Source organism: Canis aureus, chromosome 19 (genome assembly GCF_053574225.1).
Source record: "Canis aureus isolate CA01 chromosome 19, VMU_Caureus_v.1.0, whole genome shotgun sequence".
In the NCBI taxonomy this organism is placed as follows: domain Eukaryota; kingdom Metazoa; phylum Chordata; class Mammalia; order Carnivora; family Canidae; genus Canis; species Canis aureus.
The window spans coordinates 39,440,061-39,465,780 of record NC_135629.1 but is presented as its reverse complement, the minus strand read 5'-3'; the positions used below and the strand labels follow the sequence as shown (position 1 = coordinate 39,465,780).

The following is a 25,720-nucleotide window of genomic DNA, read 5'->3' as shown; positions in this document are numbered from 1 at the left end:
CCATTCCTTCTGAGACAACTTTCACTCTGGCAGTGGTTTAGGAGCAGCTTTGACAGCAAAATTTGGCTGGAAGAATAACACATTGTTCTTATCTTTGCATATATAGTTTTTACCTGGCAACTAAAATATTAAACTTTGTATCCTTAATATGCCTAAGAAATTTAAATCTATTAACATACTGATTTTCCTAAGAATTTTATAAAACCATTGTTTCATTCTCATATGATTAATAAACGAACTATTGGTATTAACATAGATAATAAGGATAATTGATTGAATGTGGTGCAGGGGGAGAGCCCTGGCCAAAGGCCTGTTTAGCATTCCTCCACATAAATATTCTGCATCCTTGGATGGCTCCTTTCAATTCTAAATGAGTCTTCCAATTTAGAGATAACTCTCTAAGGTGCCTATCACTCTGGCATCCTTGGATGACAGTCAGGTGATACTGGAGAAGAGCATGGAGTTCCCAATCTGACCAGTGTTTTCTACTGTGCTTCAGGGCGGATGCTCCTGAATGACTCAAAGAAAGGCCCCGCTCACCTGCACTACCGGCGACCATATGGCTGTGCAGTCCTAAGCATCCTGGATGTTCTACAGTCTCTCACAGAATTAAAGGAAGAAAAGGATTTTGTTCTTAAGGTTTACACGTGAGTAACAGATATCAGAAATATTAATAATTTACAACATAAGACATTCCAGCATGACCCTTGAAAGCAGCAGTATAAGATAGGGAGTTTTTTGAAAATGCAGAGATTTTTATATATTTCTAATACGTTCTTAATATATTTCTAATCAGGTCTATATTTCTAATAAGCCTTCCAGGTGATTCTGAAGCAGCTGAATTTGGAAACCTCTAGCCTAAACTAGAAATCTGGTATATAGCCTTCTCTACTACCTCTTCTGTCTAGGATTAACCAACATTATTACATATTTACAGAAAAACTAATAATGTAGTTATTACTACATTTATATGTAGTTGCCCATGTGATACGAATAGGTACTGTCGATCTTATCTGTTCACATGACTAAGACCAGCCCACCTTGGGATAAGGATCTATACTGTGTTTGAGCTTTGTCATCTCAAGTAATAATGTAATTTCTCATGTGTTTTGGATATAAAAGAGTCTTCTTTGTCTAATACTTGCCCCCTATCTATTGTAACTGAGCTAGATCCTGATACAAATTGCTTCAGAGAATGATCACAAGTCAAGTTGAAGAAAAGCAAGTTTTTCTGAGGATCTGTGGTTTCACTCTTCATTTCTGTGACCACAGATCCATAAGTCACACCCAAATAGTCATGGCATTATTTTTAGTGTTCATTAACCAGTGGATCTGCCTTATAGGAGGGATGCATCTCCTCCTGATTCTTGTTAAGCAGTAGAAAAAAATAAATGAAGAAAAAGAACAGAATCCAGGCATACCATCCGTCTTTGCAGACTTAGGAGTGAATAGTAGTGCTGAAAATATGATCTGTGGTGAGTTTAGTGAGTTTTTAAATTAAGTGTTTCTAACTATGAGAATTTTTTTTAAAAAATCATCTGTCTTATTTTGGTTTTAACCCAATACTGTTTTTCCAATTGAAATCTAATACTATCCATCACCATGATAATATATCTTTATCATAATATTGTATTTTATGTATGTTAATATTTTTCTGTACTATCTGTTCTGATTCAGGCAGGAAATGAACTTAATTCACCATTACACTTAATTTGAACCTTTATATATCAACTACATTTTATTAATTTTAAAATAAAAGTCTAGACCTCCTTATTTACCTATTTTGCTTTAAGCACTGTTCTGTTCAGAGTGGTGTTCTTTATGGGATAAGGATCTTCCTTTGGAATAGTAACTTACAAAGGAAATTTTGGTGGGTTTTCTCTTCCTTTTATTCATTAGTCACAGACTTTTTCCATATACCAAATCTCTTCATTGATGGCTATTGGGAACTGCTTTTGATACACTTCCCTCCTTTGAAGAGGACTAAATGAAATCCAAAATCATCATCATTATCTTCTTACTCCACTCTATTTTTCCCAGGGGCACTCCCAAAATTTATAGGTAGCACTCCCAAATTGCATCTCTTTGCATGTATCAGCTGTTCCTTGCTTTACTACTGATTCTCATTGTGAATAGGGGCTTGCACAGCATCCCTCTTGAAATCATGCTGTCAGGCTTAATTGGCCTAATTGCTTCTAAAACAACAGAAGACCATTATCAAAAAAAAATGTTAAGGACTAATACAGTCAAAATGTAGTATAATTTTTCCATTTGAAAATATGAAGACTGTCAAATAGACTTCCAACTTCATGTTTGTGAAATTGATTTTGTGCAGAGTATGGAATTCCTCTAGGATTAGTGTTTTAAATCCACATCAGCACAGTGAATCTAGCCCTCAGGAGAAGCAATATTTTCCAATACGTTTCATGGCACATGTTTGTTAGATTGAATTGGAAGCTTTAAGGATTTAATAATTGGTATTGATAGTGCTTTAGCCTTTGTTAGGACAGGATTTTGCAAGGATTAAAAAAAACCCTTGTATAGTTTTATTTTTTATTTATTTATTTTTTTACATTTTATTTTTATTTTATTTTTATTTTTTTTAATTTATTTTTTATTGGTGTTCAATTTACTAACATACAGAATAACCCCCAGTGCCCGTCACCCATTCACTCCCACCCCCCGCCCTCCTCCCCTTCTACCACCCCTAGTTCGTTTCCCAGAGTTAGCAGTCTTTACGTTCTGTCTCCCTTTCTGATATTTCCCACACATTTCTTCTCCCTTCCCTTATATTCCCTTTCACTATTATTTATATTCCCCAAATGAATGAGAACATATAATGTTTGTCCTTCTCCGACTGACTTACTTCACTCAGCATAATACCCTCCAGTTCCATCCACGTTGAAGCAAATGGTGGGTATTTGTCATTTCTAATAGCTGAGTAATATTCCATTGTATACATAAACCACATCTTCTTTATCCATTCATCTTTCGTTGGACACCGAGGCTCCTTCCACAGTTTGGCTATCGTGGCCATTGCTGCTATAAACATCGGGGTGCAGGTGTCCTGGCGTTTCATTGCATTTGTATCTTTGGGGTAAATCCCCAACAGTGCAATTGCTGGGTCGTAGGGCAGGTATATTTTTAACTGTTTGAGGAACCTCCACACAGTTTTCCAGAGTGGCTGCACCAGTTCACATTCCCACCAACAGTGTAAGAGGGTTCCCTTTTCTCCGCATCCTCTCCAACATTTGTTGTTTCCTGCCTTGTTAATTTGCCCCATTCTCACTGGTGTGAGGTGGTATCTCATTGTGGTTTTGATTTGTATTTCCCTGATAGCAAGTGATGCAGAGCATTTTCTCATATGCATGTTGGCCATGTCTATGTCTTCCTCTGTGAGATTTCTCTTCATGTCTTTTGCCCATTTCATGATTGGATTGTTTGTTTCTTTGGTGTTGAGTTTAATAAGTTCTTTATAGATCTTGGAAACTAGCCCTTTATCTGATATGTCATTTGCAAATATCTTCTCCCATTCTGTAGGTTGTCTTTTAGTTTTGTTGACTGTATCCTTTGCTGTGCAAAAGCTTCTTATCTTGAAGAAGTCCCAATAGTTCATTTTTGCTTTTGTTTCTTACCTTGTATAGTTTTAATCAGTGAATTGGCGTAATACCTCATTAGCTGTTGACATTTTCATCATTTCTGTCATTATTCAGTTGGCCTCAACCAATGAAGTTTCAAGGACCTGTGTGTCTCTTGCTATAGCCATTACTCTGGTTTTATAGATGTTGTTTAATATCATGTGTGTATGTGGTGAAGATCCCACATAATTTTAAGAAAATATCAATAAGAAGCTGAGACATGAAAACTAGGTTGCTTCCTAATGAGACAGAATCCTGAAAAATCATAGATAACCACTATTTGCAATTCAGTCAAATACGGATATCATGTTTCCTCGTGGCCAGAGGGACTAGAGTCACAGGCAGGCCCAGGACATGTTGAACCTGGAGCCTAGGACACAAAAGGAGAGGAGTGCTAAGAAGCTAAAGCCAACACTAAGGTGAAGTCAAGGTGCCATAAATAATGCATGTGACGAATACAAGATGCTTTTGCATATGCAATGACCATTCTCAAAATTCACAGTGCGACACAGTCTAAATATATATTTTTAGGCCAACCTTAATGAAATAGGTAAATAATGACCTAGAATATTAAATATATTATGTCAGTTATATTTTAAGTCATATTATAAAAATTGTATATTACCCATTACATATGCAATCACATGTTATATAAAATTGAGAAGTATTATTATATTTTCTCCACTCTCGTGTTACGAGAAGATTTTATTCAAATTCCTCATATGCAACCATGCCATCAGGTCTTTGTCAGCATTAGAGCCACTTTCTGAGTCATCTGATACAGTTTTCCAAGGTGTGTTCTTTTACTTCCATCAGGTTGGTTTTGATACTTCACTCTTTAAATCCTTGATAATGCTTTCACTGGAATTTCATCTTGAGGCTCAATTACATTTTTGCTGAATATTTGGACACTTGCTGTTTCTGTGTCTTTATTTGTCCTATAGACCCAGGTATGTGACCTTAATGATAGAGTTGCTTACTATGCTGCTTTTAAGGTGAGCTTTACAGTAACATCCAGCTATTCAGTTTGGAGGTCATACCAAGGATAATTACTAAATCTATGTGGTTTTGCTCTTTTAAAAAAGTCTCTAACCAATTCTGTCAGATAAGTTATATAAGCATCTAAAACTTGCATTGATTCAGATAATTTCAGGCTATGTAACTTACCCAAAATAGCTGTGGCATCCAAAAAAAAAAAGGATACAGGGGAGAACGCCCCATAACGTGAGAGGATTTGTGAGAATGGAAATAAATATAAGATGGCAATCTGTTCTCTTTTGTGATGACTGGAAGGGACTCTCTCCTTTTGTGAGATAGACATGCATTTCCTCTGAACACTTTGGGGTCTTTGTTTCATAGCCACCTTATCCATGAAACTGCCTTGAGTTGAGGGTACTTGTATAAGAGGTATTCTTAAATGGAGGCCCATTCTTAAAAGGAGTGAAGGGCCATTGGGCCATCCTCATTTTCGTACAGAGAAAAGAAGGCTCAAGTCTTTATATATATAAAACAATGTTGGATGAAAATGCTGCTCCTCACTTACAAATCATTTAAGGAAGTAAATGACTCATATTTCTCCCTCTCCTAGCCCAGGCCTTCCCAATTTTCCATGGATCATTCCTTTACAATTTTCCATGGATCATCATCCACCCAGGACTATTATATGCTGTATTATTAGTGTGTGAGGACCTGTGCCAAATGTCTGCTCGGGCCATTACAAAGAAGATCTAAATCCAGTAGGTCCGTGCCCATGGAACTACTCTGTTTTGATTTGCAGTGCCCACCATCTCTAGCCTCACAGCCTAGTTAGATTTGTTTGTGTGTTAGTGCTAGTGCAAAACAGAACTCACTAAATAATGAGCCAGAGTAAAGAAAGTCAGCTCAGGATGAGTCCTGTTCATGTAGAGGCGAGGAGGCTCACGACTCTAACATAGAAGTGTTGGCACACTGAGGTCTCAAATATTCTCTGCCACAGGCTTGGAAAACACATCTGTCTTCTCCCTTCCTTTTCTGTTGTGCTGTTCCTGCAGGAAAGTCACATTGAAAGAATGATGGTTCTAAGAGTAGACAAACACAGATCTGCCTTGATATAACAACTTTGTTAGCTGATTTTTAAAAAGATTTTATTTATTTATTCATGAGAGACAGAGAGAGAGAGAGGCAGAGACATAGGCAGAGGGAGAAGCAGGCTGAGCCGAAGGCAGATTCTCAACCACTGAGCCACCCAGGCGTCCCTGTCCCTGTTAGCTGATTTAAAAGTAGTCAGTGGTATGTGTGATTCCATTTTGGGTTTTTTTTTGTGTGTGTTTTTTTAAAAAAGATAATGCTTTCATCTATTAGATAGATGAATAGATTAGATAGATGAGGTGATTGGTAGACAGAAGCTGTGAGTTTTGGGAAAATCACCCTAATTCTCTGAACTTCAGTTTCTTCATCTACAAAATTGAAGGAAAAAAAAGGAATAAGGTAATATAAGAGACCAAAAAAAGAAATCCATATGAACTAGTGAGTCAAACAGAAAAAGATGGTAAATAAACAGATGGACCAGTGGCTCAGGCAATGAGATATACCCAAATCATGGGCATACTACGTGCCATCTAAAAAGGAGTTTCCTAGGATTTGTTTTGTTTTGTTTTACTAATGACTCTTGGTTATAGGTAAGCTCCACTTTTACATCTGAACTACAATATATAATTCAATGTATAATATCTTCATTACCTATGGTAGTCACATAAAATTTGCTCAACAGTCCACGTACTCTAGTTTAAAGAAGAAGTTGACCAAATTCATCTTTCTTAACTGGTGAGAGAAAGCAGCCCAAGAGCCCAGATGTTATTTTTTTTTTTAAGATTTTATTTATTTATTTATTCATGAGAGACACAGAGAGAGAGAGAGAGAGAGAGGCAGAGACACAGGCAGAGGGAGAAGCAGGCTCCATGCAGAGAGCGCAACGTGGACTCGATCCTGGGATTCCAGGACCACGCCCTGGGCCAAAGGTAGCGCTAAACCGCTGAGCCACCCGGGCTGCCCAAGCCCAGGTGTTCTTGCCAACGTCTCTGCCTCCAGCTTGCCAGAGTTCCAGAATGCCCTTTTATTCCTTCACAGGGATATAAAGAGCATTTTATATGCTCATATCATTTTATATGATATATGGTATAATTTATAGTGAAGATCTAATTGTCATGACCCTTATGCATAAAACTCAAATTTGTTATAGTCAATTTATTAGAAATACAAAGAGAGGATAAAAGCACAATAAAAGCAAGAGACTTTTAACATGCCTCTTGACATACAGAAAGGCAAAAATGAAGGATGGAAATAAATACTTAAATCAAGTAATTAACTCTGACTTAAGAGAGAATCTGAATAAGGTTGATGTGACAGGTAATAACAGCATCTTTGAATGCTCACCATGGGCTGTTGTTACCCTACTTTTACAGATAGGTAACAGGGCACAGAGTGGTGAGGCATGTGCCTGAGCAGCCTGGTTAAGAGGCTCTTAACCTCTTGTCCTCCTACCTCCAAATAGGGTGAGCATAATTTATCATCTAAATCAGGACATTCTGATAGTCAAAAGGAATGCTGCTGTTGCCAGCACAGCAGGCATAAATGGAGTATCCCAGCTCGCCAGGCCATGTGGTCTTCCCACCTCTAGACAAATCTTTTATCCAATAAATGGAATATATCTTTTCCAGTGTCCATGGAACATTTATAAAAAATTATTCATAGTTGAGGATCCCTGGGTGGCTCAGCAGTTTAGTGCCTGTCTTCAGCCCAGGACATGATCATGGAGTCCCAGGATCGAGTCCCACATCAGGCTCCCTGCATGGAGCCTGCTTCTCCCTCTGCCTATGTCTCTGCCTGTGTCTCTGCCTCTCTCTGTATCTCTCATGAATAAATAAATAAAATATTTTTTAAAATTATTCATAGAAAAAATTTCCATAAATTACATAAGGCACAAGCCACACTCTCTGATCACAGTGCAATTAGCATATAATGCATCATATTAGTCATCCAAAAGGGAAAAGACGTATGTATACTCATCCTGATATCAAAAAAGATACTTGACAAAGGTCAATCTTCATTCCCAATTACTTAACAATTTCAGCTTAGTAAACTCAGAATAAAATGCTGTTTGTTGCAGTTTGAGGGGGTTAAAAGATATCAGTAGATAGGTTCTAAGAGCACAATGTTAATAAGCAGGTATAGATAAAAATGGGTATATAATATAGAATAGCATAGATGGAATTTTATAATGTGTGTATGTACATATGTATTGTGTAAATATGTATAAATAGTATATATAAACATGTCACTTTGATTAGCAAGAAAACTTATTTGAAATCATGGTTTAGATCTATGAGCCCATGGACTTTTGTATTTGTTTCCTATGGCTACTATAACAAATTACTACACATGGTGATTTATAACATAGAAATTTATTCTCACAATCTGGAGGCCAGAAGTCTGAAATCAAGATGCCAGCAGGACTGCACTCCTTCTGGAGACTCTAGGGGCAAATCCGTTCTTTGCATCTTCTGGGGGCTGTCAGCATGCCTTGACTTGGGGCTTCATCACTCTAATTTCTGCTTCTGTGGTCACATTGCCTCCTCCTCTCCTATCTGCATTTTCTTCTCTCCCATGTCCTAAATCTTCCTCTGCCACTCTCTAAGGACATTTGTCATTGAAATTGGACTCACCCAGATTATCCAGGATTATTTTCTGATCTCAAGATCCTTAAGTTAATTACATCTGCAAGGACCCTTTTTTCCAAATAAGGTAACATTTGCAGGTTCCAGAGATTAGGATATGGATATATCTTTTTAGGGACCACCATTCAACCCACCACAACTTGTGATTAACATGAACCCTGAGTCAGAAAGACTATTAAAGTCATCATCAACATGGAACCTGGTGGTGCAGAAGGGATTGTGTGTTCTCTGCAAACAGGTTGGTCCCAAAAGAGGGAAGAGGCAGAACTGAGATGTTTGTGCCCAGGTCCTTCTTCTAGAAGCTCTGGCCAAAGAGGTCTCTCTTTCTCCCAGGAAAGTGACTAAATGGGGCAGAAATATTACTTATGGAAGCCCTTCTACCACCTGGAAAAAGAAGGAGTAAAAGTATTCCTGTTAAAGTGTGTATGTATGTGCACGCACTATTTGTCTTTTTTTAATACTCTGTGCCAAAATAAACATATATAGGTTGTAAAACAGTTTAAATTTTTCATAAATAAAATGCAATTTCATGGCCTATGAGAGCATATCAAGAATGTATAAAATTGGTGTATTTGTGTCAGCTTGGTCCTGGAGATTCTGTTCAATTAGCCCATTTTTATAGAAATATGTGCTGTTTTTCTTCATCCTCTGGATACTTCTGCCCCTTTTTGCATTTTAATAAGGAATAAGGACTACATGAAACAATGGTCAGCATCGGTAGTGTTTTAAATTTGTAGGTTGTTGCTTATTTTCTAGCTTACTAGGACTTTCAACCAAATAAAGGCCAAAATAATACCCAAAGAGAAAGAATTTTAATTGGAATATTTGCACTAAATTCAATTGTCAACCATAGTCACGACCAAATAGTTGTAGTTAGGTAGAGACAAAATGAGAATGCTGACTGATTTCAAAGACACAGTGCCCTGAAGCCTGGTGCAGAAGTAAGGTTTCAGAGTTATAGTCTTCAGCCTTTTTCTCTTTGCCCCCAACCCCAACCCTGCCTACCAGTCTTGCTTTGGGGACCAGGTAGATCTGTGTTTAGACTCCAGCTCCACTTCACTCTTTTCAGTAAAATGAACATGATAATACCTATCTTACCGGATTATGAGATTAATTCACTTAAGGTGAAATAAAATATGGGAATATACCCCAACCATTGCCTATCTATATAGTAGACCTCCTTCTAAAATGCAAACTTAAAAAAATAAAAACTAAAATGCAAACTTAAAGGTCTTAAAATCCTTTAAAATGTCTTAAACATTTTTTTGTGTTGCTTACCCTGGAGAAAGAGGAGAAGAAAGTTGGGTGAATAACCATCAGAAACACAGAAATTAAGAAGTTATAGACATTGTAGGGAAGAGGCAAATGCTAGCTTGTGCTTTGGTACACGAGTGAATGAGAAGAGTACTCTGAATTCTGTTGAGAAGAACCTACACTCCTTCTCCGGTGCCTCTGAGCACTTGTGAATCCCATGTAGAAAAACCAAAAACCTCTCACCTCTCTGTCCTATTCCTTGAGTAAAATCCCTGGACATGTAGTAGTTGAAGTGCTGTGCTGCTTATCTCCTCTGTGAGGAAACAGACTGCTACAGAGGCATACAGACCTCTTTTAGATCATAGTCTCTCATGTGTCTTATGATTGAGGACAAACTGGCAACATCAGTAATCATGCTCTAAGTATTAATTTGATTGGATATAACATAATCATGCTTCATTATAATCACAACTCATTTGATTATTTAATAAATGCTTACATTTATAATTTGTCCTTACAAAATATCCTAGTGATTGGTTAAAATATGCTGATGACACCACGTCCACTTATTTTCAGATGATCTGAGCAGCTCCTTGGCATTCAGGAAAAGGAGATATTTGAAAGATCAGTTAGAGGTGACTACACAGGTCCAGAAAAGAGATGATAATGGCTGAACCAAGGCCATGAAGAGGAGAGATGAATGAATTAATACACATTGTCACTGTGAACGTGGTTGACAAAGCACTGTCTCCACTATATTGCAAAAAAAAATTAGTATTTTACAGGAGAAATGCTGAAATTACACCATCTATTGGAGGGAGGGAATTAATTTTCAAGACTCTTCTTTTGAAGTGAGAGGGGGAGTATGTTATTTATGACAAACTGTAGTCAGATTTCTGTTAAAGAAAGTAACTACTGATCTTGTAAACCTAGAAAGTGACAAAAAAAAAAAAAAAAACTGACAGAAAGACACGTCTTTGAAACCTCACCAGCTGGGCACTTCTCTGATGTACCGACTGTTTGGAAGAGATGAGACAGTGTGCATGTCAGACAGGAAGGGCTAGATGTGCTGTTGCCAGCACCTCTCACTTTTGATTTCCAACTGAGTTGCTAAATCACAAGTGCTCATCTTAAAGAACACTCTCCCCCTTCCTTTGTTTGGAAGGAATTCTGTAAGTAGAAATTATCCTTTCAGCTCTGGACTATGAGAACTTCATCTTTGATAATTTTTGCAGCATCTCTGAGTAAATGAAACTTTTTACTGACTAAAAACTCTAAAGAGTCACTGATTGAGTAACAAAATTAACAAAAGTCAACAAAATGAATAATTTCCTTTATCTCTGAATGGCTTCTTTATTATAAACCCTTTTATGTAGTTAATCTTCACACTCTTGGATGGCACATGATATGACTTTTTTTTCTGTTAAGTCTATACTATTTTTTCAGTTCCTTACTCTTTGATTTCTTTTTTATTATTATCTGAATATGGTTGATACACAACATTACATTAGTTTCAGGTGTGCAACATAGCAGTTCATCTTCTCTATACCTTATGCTATGCTCACCACAAAAACAGAAATACTTATGATCCAGTAATTCCACTACTGGGTATTTACCTAAGGAAAACAAAAACACTAATCAAAAAAATATATACACCCCTATGTTTATTGCAGCATTATTTATAATAGCCAAGATATGGAAGCAACCCAAGTGTCTATTGATATACAAGTAGATAAAGAAGATGTGGTATACACACACATACACACACACACACACAGGAATATTGTGGAATCTTTAAAAAAAAAGATTCAAAGGGGCACATGCACCCCAACATTTATGGCAGCAATGTCCACAATAGTCAAAATATGGAAAGAGCCCAGATGTCCATCAACAGATGGATGGATAGAGAAGATGTATTTAACACACCACACCCACACACACATACACACACACTGGAATATTACTCAGCCATCAAAAAGAATGAAATCATGTCATTAGCTGGGATGCAGATGGAACTAGAAGGTATTATGCAAAGTGAAATAAGGTAGAGAAAGACAAATAGCATATGATCTCACTCATGTGGAATTTAAGAAACCAAATGAATGTAGGGGAAGGGAAGGAAACTAAAATAAGATAAAAACAAAGAGAGACAAACCATAAGAGACTCTTAGCTATAAGAAACAAACTGAGGGTTGCTGGAGGGGAATGTGCGTGGGGAGATGGGGTAACTGGGTGACGGGCATTAAGGAGAGCACTTGATATAATGAGCATTGGGTGTTCTATGTGATAAATCACTAAATTCTATTCCTGAAAGTAATAATACATATATGTTGACTAAATTGAATTTAAATTAAAAAAAATTAAAGATGAGATCTTGCCATTTTTGACAACACAGATGGACCTAGAGGGCATTTTACCAAGTCAGACTGAGAAAATAAAAAATCATAATCATTTCTCATGATAAGACTCTTACTGAGTTTCCTGTTTGAAGTGGCTGTACTGGACTGCACCCTTCTGAGTAACCATGAAAAGATCCTGTGAGCTTTTCTTTGTCCTGGTCTTCCATTTTAGGATCAGAAGGTATGGATCCATACCTTCCTATGCAACAGGGAGAGGGGTGGAGCTAAGGCTATGGGGACTCTTGATGTCACATGGAATTTTCAACAGATGACCCTAGTCTCATTTCAGTTGTTTCATTGTGGTGTCTGCATTAAGATGAGGAATTCCTAGTCTCTGTTTCTAAACTTTAACAAGTACTTGTGTGGTTGCAGGAAGACTCTGAAATGTCAGAAATTAACAGAGGTGCAGTGCTGTTCCTCTGTTCTCTCTTTTGTCCCAATCCTGAAGCCCCTAGGAAAGGACTTTATATGTTCAGACATTCAGCCTTCTCTGCTAAGCCCTCCTTCTCCTTGACTACAGAGGATTTCACTGTGGATCAAACTCACTGCTCTCCTAAACTTTTCTTCCTCTCTTGGTTTGGCTAAAACAGCCCCAAGCAAATATCTACACTGCCCGGAGCTTATTAGCAGGATTTTCCTCTGGGGCCAGTATAATGACTACTGAATGATCGTACAAAACCAATGCTCAAGGCACGGCAGTGTCTGAACAGTAGTATTTTTTTTTTTTTAAGGAACTAGTATTTTCCCTCTCAGGAACTTGCCTCTGGAACCGTGTGTGTGTGTGTGTGTGTGTGTGTGTGTGTGTGTATAAGGGACTGGAAGAGAAAAACTTGTCATGTGGGAGACTGCTGCTTCAGAGAATAGGATATTTTGCCACTTAAAATATTTGTTGAGATTCATTTTAGAATTTCAGCACTTCCCCCAAGTGTGAATCTTCTATGGGCCTAAATGGAAAACAGGCCTTTAGTAAAACATAGGAAAGTGAGTTTGAAATTTCCCTTCAAAGTTAGCATTTCAGTTGGAACATCAGACCAGATGTTGAAAAAGCCATAAGAGCCATAATGCCTGTCCTTCTGTTGCAGGTGCAACAATGAGAGTGAGTGGTCCCAGATCCATGAGAATATCATCCGCAAGTCCAGCGCCAAGTATTCTGCCCCCAGCGCCAGCCATGGTAACATACTTCTCTGGCTAGAAAACTTTGCTTTGCATTTGCTGTTGCTAATCATACAGACCTCAGTGAATTTGTGCTTGATCTGTTGCCATATGTAAAGTTCAATTCCCTACAGACATTTATTCTCCTCCGCAATCACTTTCTACTATTTCTTTTGTGATAATTTGAGACCTCTCCTAATTACTTCCAACCAAAATACATTTTTCTGTTCTTTCTATATTGGATTCCATGTGCTTTGATAGGTAACTTGAGTTCCAATTTAAATCCAGAGGGAACAAAAGTGTTGCAGGGTTTGTCACATTGTGAAGTCCGTGTTTTCCTGAGCAAATAATACACACCCCAGCCAAAAATAAAAGACAGATATTAATAATCACCTTTTCTATTCCTGTTCAGTGTTAGCATCACCAAGAAAGCCTGACACTAATGAGAATCAGTGATTAGTGTGCCAATATCATTCGGAACTGGAATAAACAATCTTTATTTTATAACAGCTTTTATCTTAGCTCAACTTCTTTTCCTTTTCCCTCCATTTCTTTTAAAACTGCTTGATTCCTATCTAAATCTTGGTGCAATTCCACACATTAGAAAGATTGTACTATCTAAATTAAACATTAATTGCTTGATTAAATTAGAAGCACTATTTAAAAGCCTCTGAGCTTTTATGCACACTTGAAGATAGCTATCAAATGTATGCAGAACCATGTTTCTTCTAGTAGTTTTAATCTCTCAGTTATCTCATAATCTTTTACATAATTTTCTTTGTTTTTTAACTTCCATAGCCTTGTTGTAAACAGGAAGTGGGCCTTTTTTTTGCACAGAAAGTGCAAAGCCACTGCAAGGCATGGCAGTCTCCAAAGTTATTAAGAACTAAGTTTTCACTACCGAGTATTAACCTAAAGGGTAAAAATGATGCTTCAAAGGGACACATGCACCCTTGTTCATAGCAGCATTATCAACAATAGCCAAATTATGCAAAGAGCCCAAATGTCCATTGATGAATGGATGAAGAAAATGTGGTCCACATATACAATGGAATATTACACGGTGATCAAAAAAATGAAATCTTGCCATTTGCAACCACATGGATGGATCTAGAGTGCATTATTCTAAGCAAAATAAATCAGAGAAAGACAAGTACCATATGATTTCACTCATATATGGAATTTAAGAAACAAAATAGATGAACATAGAGGGCGGGAAGGAAAATAAAATAAGATAAAAACAGAGAGGGAGGCAAACCATAAGAGACCCTTAAATATAGAGAACAAACTGAGGGTTGCTGTGGAGGGGTCGTGGGTGGGGTGGTAGGCTAACTGGGTGATGGGCATTAAGGAAGGCACTTGTTAGGATGAGCACTGGGTGTGATATGTGGGTGATGAATCACTGGATTCTGCTCCTGAAATCAGTGCTGTATGTTAACTAATTTGAAATTTAAAAAAAAAAGAACTTAATTTTTTCTTTATCAGGGTCAGCAGATATTTAACTGTGAGGGTCCTCAGAGCAGCTCCACACCAGAGGCTGCGAAGTTTGAGACCTTTGCTGGGAGTACTTGGTTTCTCTAAAACTCTAGCACGGAAAGCCTCAGGGTCTCTCTCATTATTTTTAAGGGACTGTTTTTTCCTATGTATGTACCTGGATGCCAAGGAGCTCCATGCAGTGTGCTTACAGGAGAGGGGAGCCCATATTTCTAAAACAAAGCTAAAGCAAGAAGCAAATAAAATCTTGTTTTTAAAATATAAGAAAGTTACTGGTACTTTGGAAGACTACCATTCACTTATATTTATGGTGTTCTTTGCTTTATTTACTTACTTGATTTGTAAAGAGCTGCCCTTGGCTACAAGTTCTTGTATGATTAAAATATGGAGAACATTTTAAAAGAAAGATGGTAGTAATATTACGTTTTTTTAAACAACTGAAAAATTAGTTTCCACCATCACCTCCCCAGGTCAAGATGTTGAATTGTGTCTCACTCCCCAGAGTGAGCAGGGATGGTACGATCTTCAGTGTCTGTGGTTTTTGTCCAGAACTCACAAACACTGGCCATTTTTCACAGTGTTACAAAGGCTTCCCAGACATCAGAGAGCCTCAGTGAGGATAGCCCAGTTAGAGAAGGTCTCCATGCACTTATAGAATAGCCAGGAAGAGAAATAGGCTGCTCCTCTTTGAAGTATATATCTGACATCTTCTAGGCAAGGCTTGACTTAGAAGCTGGTTGAGATCTTGGAAATTACTTGTTTCAACTCCTTCATTAAATAAAAGAGGGAACTGAAGTTCCATGAAATGACTTCGTGGCTGACTCAGGGAACCCAGGTTTCCAAACTCCAGGTCACTGGCTTTCCACTCTGTTGCCAAGCTTCTGAGCATGAGGTTTCCAGTGCAGGAAGACTCTGGAGTCTTCGTGTCAGAAAATTTTATAGATTACTCAAGTAATAGTTCAGGTCTTTATTAGTCTCCTAATTAAAGATATATCATCATTGAAATTTTACTTTGCTATAAACTGTCACTCATCTTTGTTAAACATCAAGGACAGGTCATTGCCTTGGCAATTCTGTTTCAGAAATCAGTAGTGCTTTCTGTTCCACTCAAATCATACAAAAATGCAGAAGGAATTGCTATATTAGTTTTAAATGCTGAGACTAAAAGTATATCATTCAGCACTAACTCCCTTAGGTTGGCCTCTTAGACACGTAGCCACAGACCTAATTTTTAGTAATTCTAGTAACGCGAAGGTCATTAAAAACAAGTGAAGACAAATAAAACAGTTGACACATTAGATTTTCTGTGTATTTTAAATGACTGTTATACAGCTTTATTTACATGTCTTGGGGTGGGGTTAATTTATATTATTAATCCTCATCCAGCTCTTCCACAGGGATGGGGTTGGGGAGAGTACAGGGACCAGGTTGCTGACTCTCCAATATTCCAAACAAATGTCAGTTCGTGCAATTACTTTCTTATGGGACAATCTTTAATGTAAGATGAAATGGTCCTATTTCTACTAAAGTGGAAGCTTTGCAGTACTCTATGATCCATAGACCTGGTGTGTGCAGGGGATTTGTGCTGGTCTTATGGGAGAGGGACCCACTGCTGCTCTGGTTCTCAGTCATACTTGCTCTAGTGAAAAAGACACCTGCAGAGTGCAGGGAGGCACACAAAAACAAATTCAAAATGGACGAAAGGCCTAAATATAAGACAGGAAACCACCAAAATCCTAGAGGAGAATACAGACAGCAACATCTTTGACCTCGGCCTCAGCAACTTCTTACTAGACATGTCTCTGGAGGCAAGGGAAACAAAAGCAAAAGTGAACTATAAGGACTTGATCAACATGAAAAGCTTCTGCACAGTGAAGGAAACAGTCAACAAAATAAAAGGCAACCTACAGAATGGGAGAAGATATCTGCAAACAACATATCTGATAAAGGGTTAGTATCCAGAATCTATATGGAATTCATCATAATCAACACCCCAAAAATAAGTAAACCAGTTAAGAAATGAGCAGAATATGGGCAGCCCAGGTGGCTCAGTGGTTTAGCACCACCTTCAGTCCAGGGTGTGATCCTGGAGACCCTGGATCAAGTCCCACATCAGGCTCCCTGCATGGAGCCTGCTTCTCCCTCTACCTGTCTCTCTCTCTCTCTCTGTCTCTCATTAATAAATAAATAAAATCTTTAAAAAGAAAAAAGAAATGAGCAGAATACATGAATAGACATTTTTCCAAAGAAGACATCCAGATGGCCAACAGATATGTGAAAAGATACTCAACAACACTCATCATCAGGGAAATATAAATCAAAACTACAATGAGATACCACCTCACACCTGTCAGGATGGCTAAAATTAACAGCACAGGAAACAACAGATGTTGGCAAGGATGTAGAGAAAGGGGAACCCTCTTGCACTCTTGGTGGGAATGCAAACCGCTGTAGCCACTCTGGAAAACAATATGGAGGTTCCTCAAAAAGCTAAAAATTGAACTACCTATCCCATGACCCAGCAATTTGCACTACTAGATATTTACCCAAAGAATACAAAAATACTGATTTGAAGGGATACATGCACCCTGATGCATAATGTTTATAGTTTTATAGTAGCATTATCAACAATAGTCAAATTATGGAAAGAGCCCATATCTCCATCAACTGATGAATGGATTAAGATGTTGTACAGACAAACACACACACACACACACACACACTGGAAATCTTGCTATTTGCAACGATGTGGTTGGAGCTAGAGCGTATTATACTAAGCAAAATAAGTCAGAGAAAGACAACATGATTTCATTCATATATAGAATTTAAGAAACAAAATATATGAACATGGGGGGAAAAGAGGGAATTAAACCACAAGAGACTCTATTTTTTCTTTAAGTAGGTTCCATGCATAGCACGGAGTTCAACAGGGGCTTAAACCCTGAGATCAAGACCTGAGCTGAGATCAAGAGTTGGATGCTTAACCAACTAAGCCATGCAGGCACCCCCTAGAGACTCTTAACTATAGGGAACAAACTGAGGGTTGCTGGAGGGGAGGTGGGCGGGAGTGGGCTATATGGGTGATGGATATTAAGGAGGACATGTATGTTGTGTTGAGCAGTGGATGTTACATGTAAGTGATGAATCACTAAATTCTACCCCTGAAACCAGTATTATATTCTATATGTTAACTAGAATTAAAATAAAAATTGAAACAATAAAAAAGATCCTTTAGCTTTCTAGAATGTTTCTTTAGAATAACATATACTTTCTGCATCAAAATTTTTCTCAAGTGCTGAACTTTGCATATTTTCCTCCAGAAAAAAAAAATGTGACTCTTTACTGTGTTTTCTAGTACCAGAATACAGGGTGGAAATGTATTCTGAATAAGAAAATGCTTTTGTTTTTGCAGGTCTTATTATTTCTCTACAGCTTCTTCGTGGAGACATGGAACAGATTAGGAGAGAAAACCCCATGATATTTAATAGGGGATTGGCAATAACAAGAAAATTGGGATTTCCTGATGTCATCATGCCAGGTAGGCAGTACTTCTTGGGGCTAGGTTGGAAGAGGGGTTAGAAGGATGAGGTCTGGTGTTCTCATGAGCAGATGGTGAACTATGCTGTGGAGAAGCCCTGCAGCCATTAAAAGCTGCTGAATTCCAAGTCAAGTTGCTGACTACAATCTGTAGTCAAGGGTTTCTCTGTTGGCATCTGTTCTTTTCCAAAAGCCCCCACATCATATTCACCTATGCAACATGACAATCCAGCAGATGGGCTTTGTTGTCTCCTGTAGAGACTGGATGCTAGGAACCAACATGGAACTCTTCGTGGGGATGTCTTATACACTCTTCTCTTCCATTACATTTCTTAGAAAAGAATTGGCTCACAAGACCTTCCTCCTTAATGGGAAGAATACTCCAAAATATGTGCCTGTAGAATTGATGAATCCAATTCATGTAGAAAAAGCAGATACATTTTAATGTATCAGAAAAGAAATCAGGCAAATGGTATGTTAGGCATTAGGAATAGTACTACCTAGCCAGTTTCTCAGGAATTGGCTCACTCTTCTCATTTAATGCCCAGTGGAGAGCCAGAGCAGAAAGTGGGAATGCATCAACTGTCAAGTGTGGTTCTTGAAAGTCAGTCCCAGGTTCATGTTTCCTAGTCAGGTCGATGCAGGCAAAGCTAGAGAAGGGGATTGAAACAGACCATCAGAGCCAAGGGGGCCCTAGAGATTGAGGGAAGGATAGAGGCATGGCTCAGATGGAGGGCAGGTAGTCTGATAAGTAACAAAGAGAAGGAAATCAGAACAGGCTAATAACTGCTTTTCTGAAGGATTACAGGAGTTATGGACCTACCTTTTCCATTGAATTTTAATGATCTGATAAAAGCTTGTTTGCTTCTGTTTGAAACAGCCAGGGCAGGCCAGACTGAACTGATTGTCACCACTCTACTATATATCACCTATTTAGAGCTCTTCGTGGTATTCTAAATCCACTTGTTGGAAATATTTGTCAGCACATACCCAAAGAGGAGTAGGACCTGAGCACAGGGAAGGGCCCCGTAATGGATTCCAACTGCCTTCCAACTTCCCACAGTGTGCCTGGACTTGTTTTCTATTGCCTGCATCCCCTCTCCATAGACACTATGAATGCAGAGGAAGCTGCTATGAACAGCCTTCATCTTCTGCTCGTGCACACAGAAAAATCTTTTGAATGGGAAACCTAGGCCACTCAATCAATTCCATGTTTATCTTTAAATGCTAGGGAGACTTCATACTTAGGAAAGGCTCCCATCAATATCCTTCATAGGGTACTTCTTCCATCCTGTCCTGACACCATTTCTCACCCCTGGTTATCAGGACAAGAAGAGCCCAGGCATAGTCCTGGCTTCTTAGCAAAATGTCTGGAAGAAAAAATAGATGCTTACCAAAATTGATCTGGTGATTTTTTTTTTAAAACTTGGCTATCCAGGCTCATGAGGTGGTAAAATATATTCTAAGAGATATACTTAAAGTTCTTCCTATCTTTTAAGAGCTTTTTTGCCTAAGATTATACATTTCTTTCCTTTTAGTCTTCACAGAGAATTAAAACCAAGTGAATAGAGACTAAAAAGGAACAAAATTCAGTCAAAAAAAAATTTTTAACAAAGTTTAATTTCAAGAGTTATGTTGTCTAACTCTCATCTGTGGAAAGAAATCTTTTTGTGGAGCAAAACACATCTCTCTGCATCAATGATAAATAGGTGTATAAAGGACCTCTGGGTATGCTAGGCCTGTCCAGGAATCAGCTGTATTAGGCACTGGTGAGGCAAGCTAAAGCTAAGGTAGTTACGTTCTCTCCCCTAGTCAGCTAAGGGACCATCATATGATTTCCCCTCCCAGGGCTGAGACACTGGGCGACCCTGAAAGGTCCAGGCCAGGCCTGTGAGTATGCTGCTTCCTGGGTTGTCTGCCTTTGAGTACTAAGTGCTAGAGCTGAAAGTTAATGATTGCCTCACAGGCAGGAAGCAGTCCTTTGTGCATAATCTGTCTCCTCCTCTACCCTTCCACATCGTGAGAAAAGAGCTTTTTTGCAGATGGCCACTCCCAGAGTTGTGAGCTAACAACTGACTGACCTCTTAATGCACTCCAAGATATCATCAGAGTGAGCTTGCCATTCTCAGACATAGTGATAGGGCTGGCCTGCAGGTTCTGCTGGAACAGCAGGAAGTGTACAGGAATGTTTTACATCACAGTCCACTCTCTTAGGAAACCATATGCTCTGAAGTCCCTTGGTGAGACTTCCTGCAGCTGATCCACCCTTCCCCTGTGGGAATGTTGTACTGGCTACAGCAGTCCCCCAGCCCATATAGTGCTGGTAAGACCAAGTTACAAGAAGTTGCAATTTCTTGATACATGGACATATATATGGGAAATGAACAAGGCAATGAATTATGTCAGTAACTGTGAGCATTTCAACACTTAAGTCTGAGAAATTAGAGTAAATGGAAAAATTAGAATGACTCATAAACTGTGATTCTTGTTTTAAAACTATCCAAAATTTGATAGAAATTTCCAGGCACTTATTTGGGGAGGTCTTTTTTTTTTTTTTTTTTTTTTTTTTTTGCCAGGATGGCCTAGATGGGACTTTATGAAAGCATACTGACAGAGCTTAGATCTCTGAGTTACAGATTTCAACCAGGCTCTAGCCACCCCAGTATCCAACATATCATTTTGAAAAAGGTCTCTTTGATGGTCTCCCTTTGCTTTCCATGGGTGTGTAACACACCACGTGACCACTGTGAACCACAGATGTACTACTCTGTGCCACAGCTGAGGTCCAACTCTGCTCATGACTCATGGTGGTGAACAAGAGGCAGAATTGCTGTTGCTAGTGCTCTAGGAGGTCTCAGAGAAGACATACCAACCAGATGATATTCTAGATTATAGAAGAACAAATAGATATGAGAATTTAAGCCTAATTTTGAAACCAAGCCCTCACAGCCTTTTATAGGTTGGTTACCATATTCATGTGGGTACTTCTTCCTTCTCTCCAAACTCATTTAATAACTCCCTTCCTAGATTTATTTTCAAGAAGATGGGCAGGAATTACTAAAGCAGGACAAGTGTTCCCTGTGAACCAGTTGGAGTTAACATTGTTCTCAGTGAAGTAGCCAAAATAAAACTTTAAAGAAAACTGCCGGCCAGGAGACTGTAAACTGAAAAGAATGATTTAAAAGTTTTTGCTCAGGAGGAGGTTATCCCCTCTTCCTTGCAGACCATGCCTGGCCAGCAGAGCCTGGCTACCACCTTCTATATATCCCTCTGTAATTTTTAGCTTTCCTGTTAAGTCTGTTTCCTGGAGTCAGTAGGAATACAGAGTTCTGTCAGGGGCCTGTGGGAATTACATTTTAACTTACTTTCTAAGTCTTGAATTTTTAAAGGTTTTCACTTACTGTGGGCAATATGGGCCACGTTTCATATGAGTTAAATGGTCTTCCATCTTGTCAGAAGAAACCTGCCCTTTGATGTAATGTGCTCTGGCTGAGGACTAGGTGTTCCCCCAAAGAAGTAGTTCTCCATCCTTAGTACATATCTGAGTCACCTGCAGGGCTTGGAGAAACAACCTGCTGGCCACCCCCAGGAGTTTCTGATACAGTAGGATTGGAGTGGGACCCAACAATTTGCATTCCTTACAAGCTCTGAGGTGATGGTAGTGCTGCTAGTTTGGGACCCCTTTTGAGAACCATGTCCTTGGGAGACTCTGCCTTAGGGAGGCTTTGTCCCTCCCTGAGTCAGACCTGGCACAGGTAGTGCTCCTCTCTGCATTGCTCCAAACTTGCCCTTAGAAGGCAGCTCTGCAGGCATGGCATCCTTCTAGGGACCCTCTGACTCTTGCCCTCGTGCTCGGAAATACACTCTGTCCTTTGCTTTGACCCTTGATAAAAAGTGCATGCTTCATCACCGACCTGCAAGTGATGATTTTTTTTTTCTCTTTTCCTGTCTGTCTTAATTGTTCTTGTCTCTCTTTGTGCTGTCCCTTCATTCTCGCCCCTTTCTTTCTGGTGCAGAGATGAAGATAGTTGGGTGTAAGTTCCTGCTTTTGTGTGCCCTGTCTGCTTCTGCCTGCTTTGTTTCCATCTTCATTTGTCTCATGGAATGTTGCAATATTGGGTGGGGTATCATGTACATTATTAATCCTTCATCAGCCTCACTTTTTGGGGTAACTGACAAAACATAAAACAAAAGAAGGTACCAGCCCAGCCTAGAATACTATGTATAACTTTAGGTGCTCATTGAGATTTGAGGAAACTAAGAACATATTGGAATGTTTAAAAAACCTTAATAAGGGCAGCCCAGGTGGCTCAGTGGTTTAGCGCCGCCCACAGCCCAGGGTATGATCCTGGAGACCCAGGATTGAATCCCACATTGGGCTCCCTGCATGGAGCCTGCTTCTTCCTCTGCCTGTGTCTCTGCCTCTCTTTCTCTGTGTGTGTCTTTCATGAATAAATAAATAAAATATTAAGAAAAAAAACCTTAACAAGCCCTAGGTGTATAACTACACAGAAAGATTTTTAGGAGATGCATCAGCCACTTCCACTGAAAAGAAAATGAGATATACTTATACCAAGCTACACAGAATCACAAAGGTAGAAAGCTTTTTTTCTGCTCTGTTGGACACATCTCACACAAAAAGCAGACACACAGAGACCTGACTTTTGAAAGAAAGCTCTCCTCAAAGGGAGTGACGAAAGTATTTACCACAAGTAGATTTATAGGACTGTGGTAAGTCTGGGTGTCAAATGAGGTTTTGGCAATATGTAAGGGATAGTTTAGGAATGATCATATCTGGTCCCAGAGCAGGTTGAAAGATCATCACATCCTTGACCCAAGAAAGGAATAACAACATAATGATGTTGTACTATGCCCATTCCTATCTTCCTGATAGAGCAGAGAACATCCGTGGCCTCATAACAGTACAAACCACTAGAAGTGTGACACTGAAGACATGGTTTAAAAGTAATGAACCCATCCCTCCTGGATATTCTGAAGAAGAGGTTTTTTTTTGGAGAGAGAAGGTCTCTTCCTTAAAATAAGAACTACAACAAAATAAAACATCAGTCATATGTCTAAGTTGAATGGTTGTTAATGTCTCCATATTTCCATGATGCTGTCAGGAGACTTTACTCCTATTCTGCCAAGAGATAAAATTGGTGCCGTCCTGAGCAGGCTGCTGTGTCTTCTAAGAGTAGGTTAGTTCTAGTTTCACATGGTCTTAAGGGAAAGAAAGCACTATCCCTGATAACCCTATCTAGAAGTAGACAAGGTATAAGTAATACAGTAATAAATACTAGTATCCTTGAACCCAAAGCCTCCTAAAATGTGGTGTGACTAATTTATACAGAAGGAGCATGAATATAATAATCCAAACAAGTCTGAATGCCCAAACCTGTGTGGGCTGTCCTGGATCATTTCTCCTGGGATAGAATTCCAGATAGGCTGTAACCGTGTGGCCCCAAAATTCCTGGTAAAGCTGGAGTGTCTGGCAGGAGATTCTCTTCCTAACAGATGCTCTGGTGCCTGAGCCAGACTTCAGAGGTTCTGAAATTGCTAGAATCTGCTCTCAGAAGAGAAGTGCAAACACATTGTGAGTTCAGTTTCTTCAGTGTCATACTAGGATGCCAGTCTTCAGAGGATCCCGCCTGGCCACTGAGGCATGCGGTTCTCTATCACTGTTGGATGCAGCTCTGTCACAGTGCTCCCAGCCCCCTAAGGTTTTTGGTAGCTGAAAAACAGTTTCCTTTTAAGACCTCTCACTCCATAAAGACCCCAGAATGTTTCAGACCAATCCTTGGTGTAATAAAGTGGTCTTAGTTTCATTACCTTGCACCTGCCTAGCACCTGCTTGTGTAGACTTAGAAGAATCTGGATTTCTGATGTATAGTTGTAGTGTAGTGAAACTGTTCTTGACATGTAAACTCTCCCAAGCCAGGTATCAGGAAATTATAGTCCCTGGGCCAAATCCAGCCAGCAGCCTATTTTTGTACCACCTGCCAGCTAAGAATGTTTTTTCACATTTTAAAACGGTTGTGAAAGCGACATGTAACAGAGACCTATGTGAACCACAGAACCTAAAATATGTACTACCTGTCTTCTTACAGAAAAAGTCTGCCGATCTCTGCCTACCCTTCTTAAGTCTCTAGTCTCCTGGTATGCAGCTGTACCATCAGCTGGCATTGGCTACTCTGGGAGACTGTGAAAAGGAAGAGACAATATATTCTGAGGCCCTCTGACTAGAACAACTTCATTCAATCATTTTTCCATTCAAGAAACTCTGTTGCATGTCAGCTGAGCACTAAGCACTCAGAGATACAAGGCGTTGCTGATGCCATTACAAAAACTCGGCTAACCTCAGGAAGCAGAGGTCATATAATAAAGGGAGGCAGAGCCACCCTCAATGATACCGACTCCCACACTGTACAGAGAAACCTCCCCTTCCCAGAATGCTTTCAGCATTTCTCTGTGCTGCCTAAGAGCTGCCTAGCCCCGCACACCCAGTCAGATCTCATAAGCATCTTCCCAGCAAACCCCATGGCATTAAACTATGGTCCCCTGGCTTTAAACCCTGGAGAGCATCAGAATCACCTGGTGATGTTGTTAGTTCGTTTAATGTACGTACACAAACTCCACCGAAGACCAACTGGAATCTCAAGGGGTAGATGCTAGAAATCTAGTTTTAATAAGCTCCCTAGGTGGTTAGAATACAGCCAGCCAACCAGTGGTCTGCAAACTAATATCACAAATCACTGCTCAGGCCTTCTCTTTCCCATCCTCATTGTAGTTTGCCTGTCCTCGAACCTCTCATAATATTTCCTTGCAATTGATGCTAAAGTTTACAGGAGCCTCCTGGAGACAGTGCCTTAATCCAAATGCATGATTCCACTGGTAGGCTTTGTGAACATATAACATGTAACAGGGACAGCTGAAGATCAGGGAACCTAGGAGGCTATTGATAAGGCAGGGCTGGGTCATTAAATCTTGAGGGCTTTCACATTGACGCTTCTTAGGTTTTCTCCTAGTTCCAGGAGAATTAGTGGAGAGCTCTATTTAAATGATCCCCCAGAGAGTTTTTGACAAGAAGGCCCCAGCAACATTAACTATCACAGTTCTTGAAATTGAGGCCATAATTTGCAAAATTGCAACCCATAAAGCAGGCTAATATCCATTCTGCTGAGAATAGCCCCAGTCTTAGGCAAGTCTGTTCTCCAAATAAAGAGCAGCAAAAAATCTGATGAAATCAAGCTGCTTCAGTCTGTAACTCAGAGGGTATGTTTACTTCTATTGATAAATTTGCTCAGCAAGATACCACTAAAGGCATTCTAGAAAATTTAAAAAGAATGAAAACTGTAGGAATATCTAGCTCAGCTCTTTCCTATGAAATTGACATTTTGATTTAAAATGCCTTGGAGGAGCTGCCCAGCAACCATGGGCTCACCCTATAAAATCAACACAGACCAAATTCTGTCATCAGTCTCCAAGATAATACTTTCTTTTGCATGAGTATTCTATATCACATATTGTTAGGAAA

General features: G+C 39.2%; 1 protein-coding gene across 17 annotated transcripts in view; it reads left to right on the top strand.

The window, feature by feature from the left end:
- The window catches only part of DOCK3 (dedicator of cytokinesis 3), a 514,642-nt gene that overhangs the window by 393,414 nt on the left and 95,508 nt on the right, over positions 1-25,720 (top strand). For all 17 annotated transcript variants that reach the window (XM_077858742.1, XM_077858737.1, XM_077858736.1 and 14 more), the window contains 3 exons: positions 500-647; positions 13,086-13,174; positions 18,062-18,187. In XM_077858742.1, coding sequence (XP_077714868.1) covers positions 500-647; positions 13,086-13,174; positions 18,062-18,187 — 363 coding nt within the window. The remainder of the gene's footprint in view (positions 1-499; positions 648-13,085; positions 13,175-18,061; positions 18,188-25,720) is intronic.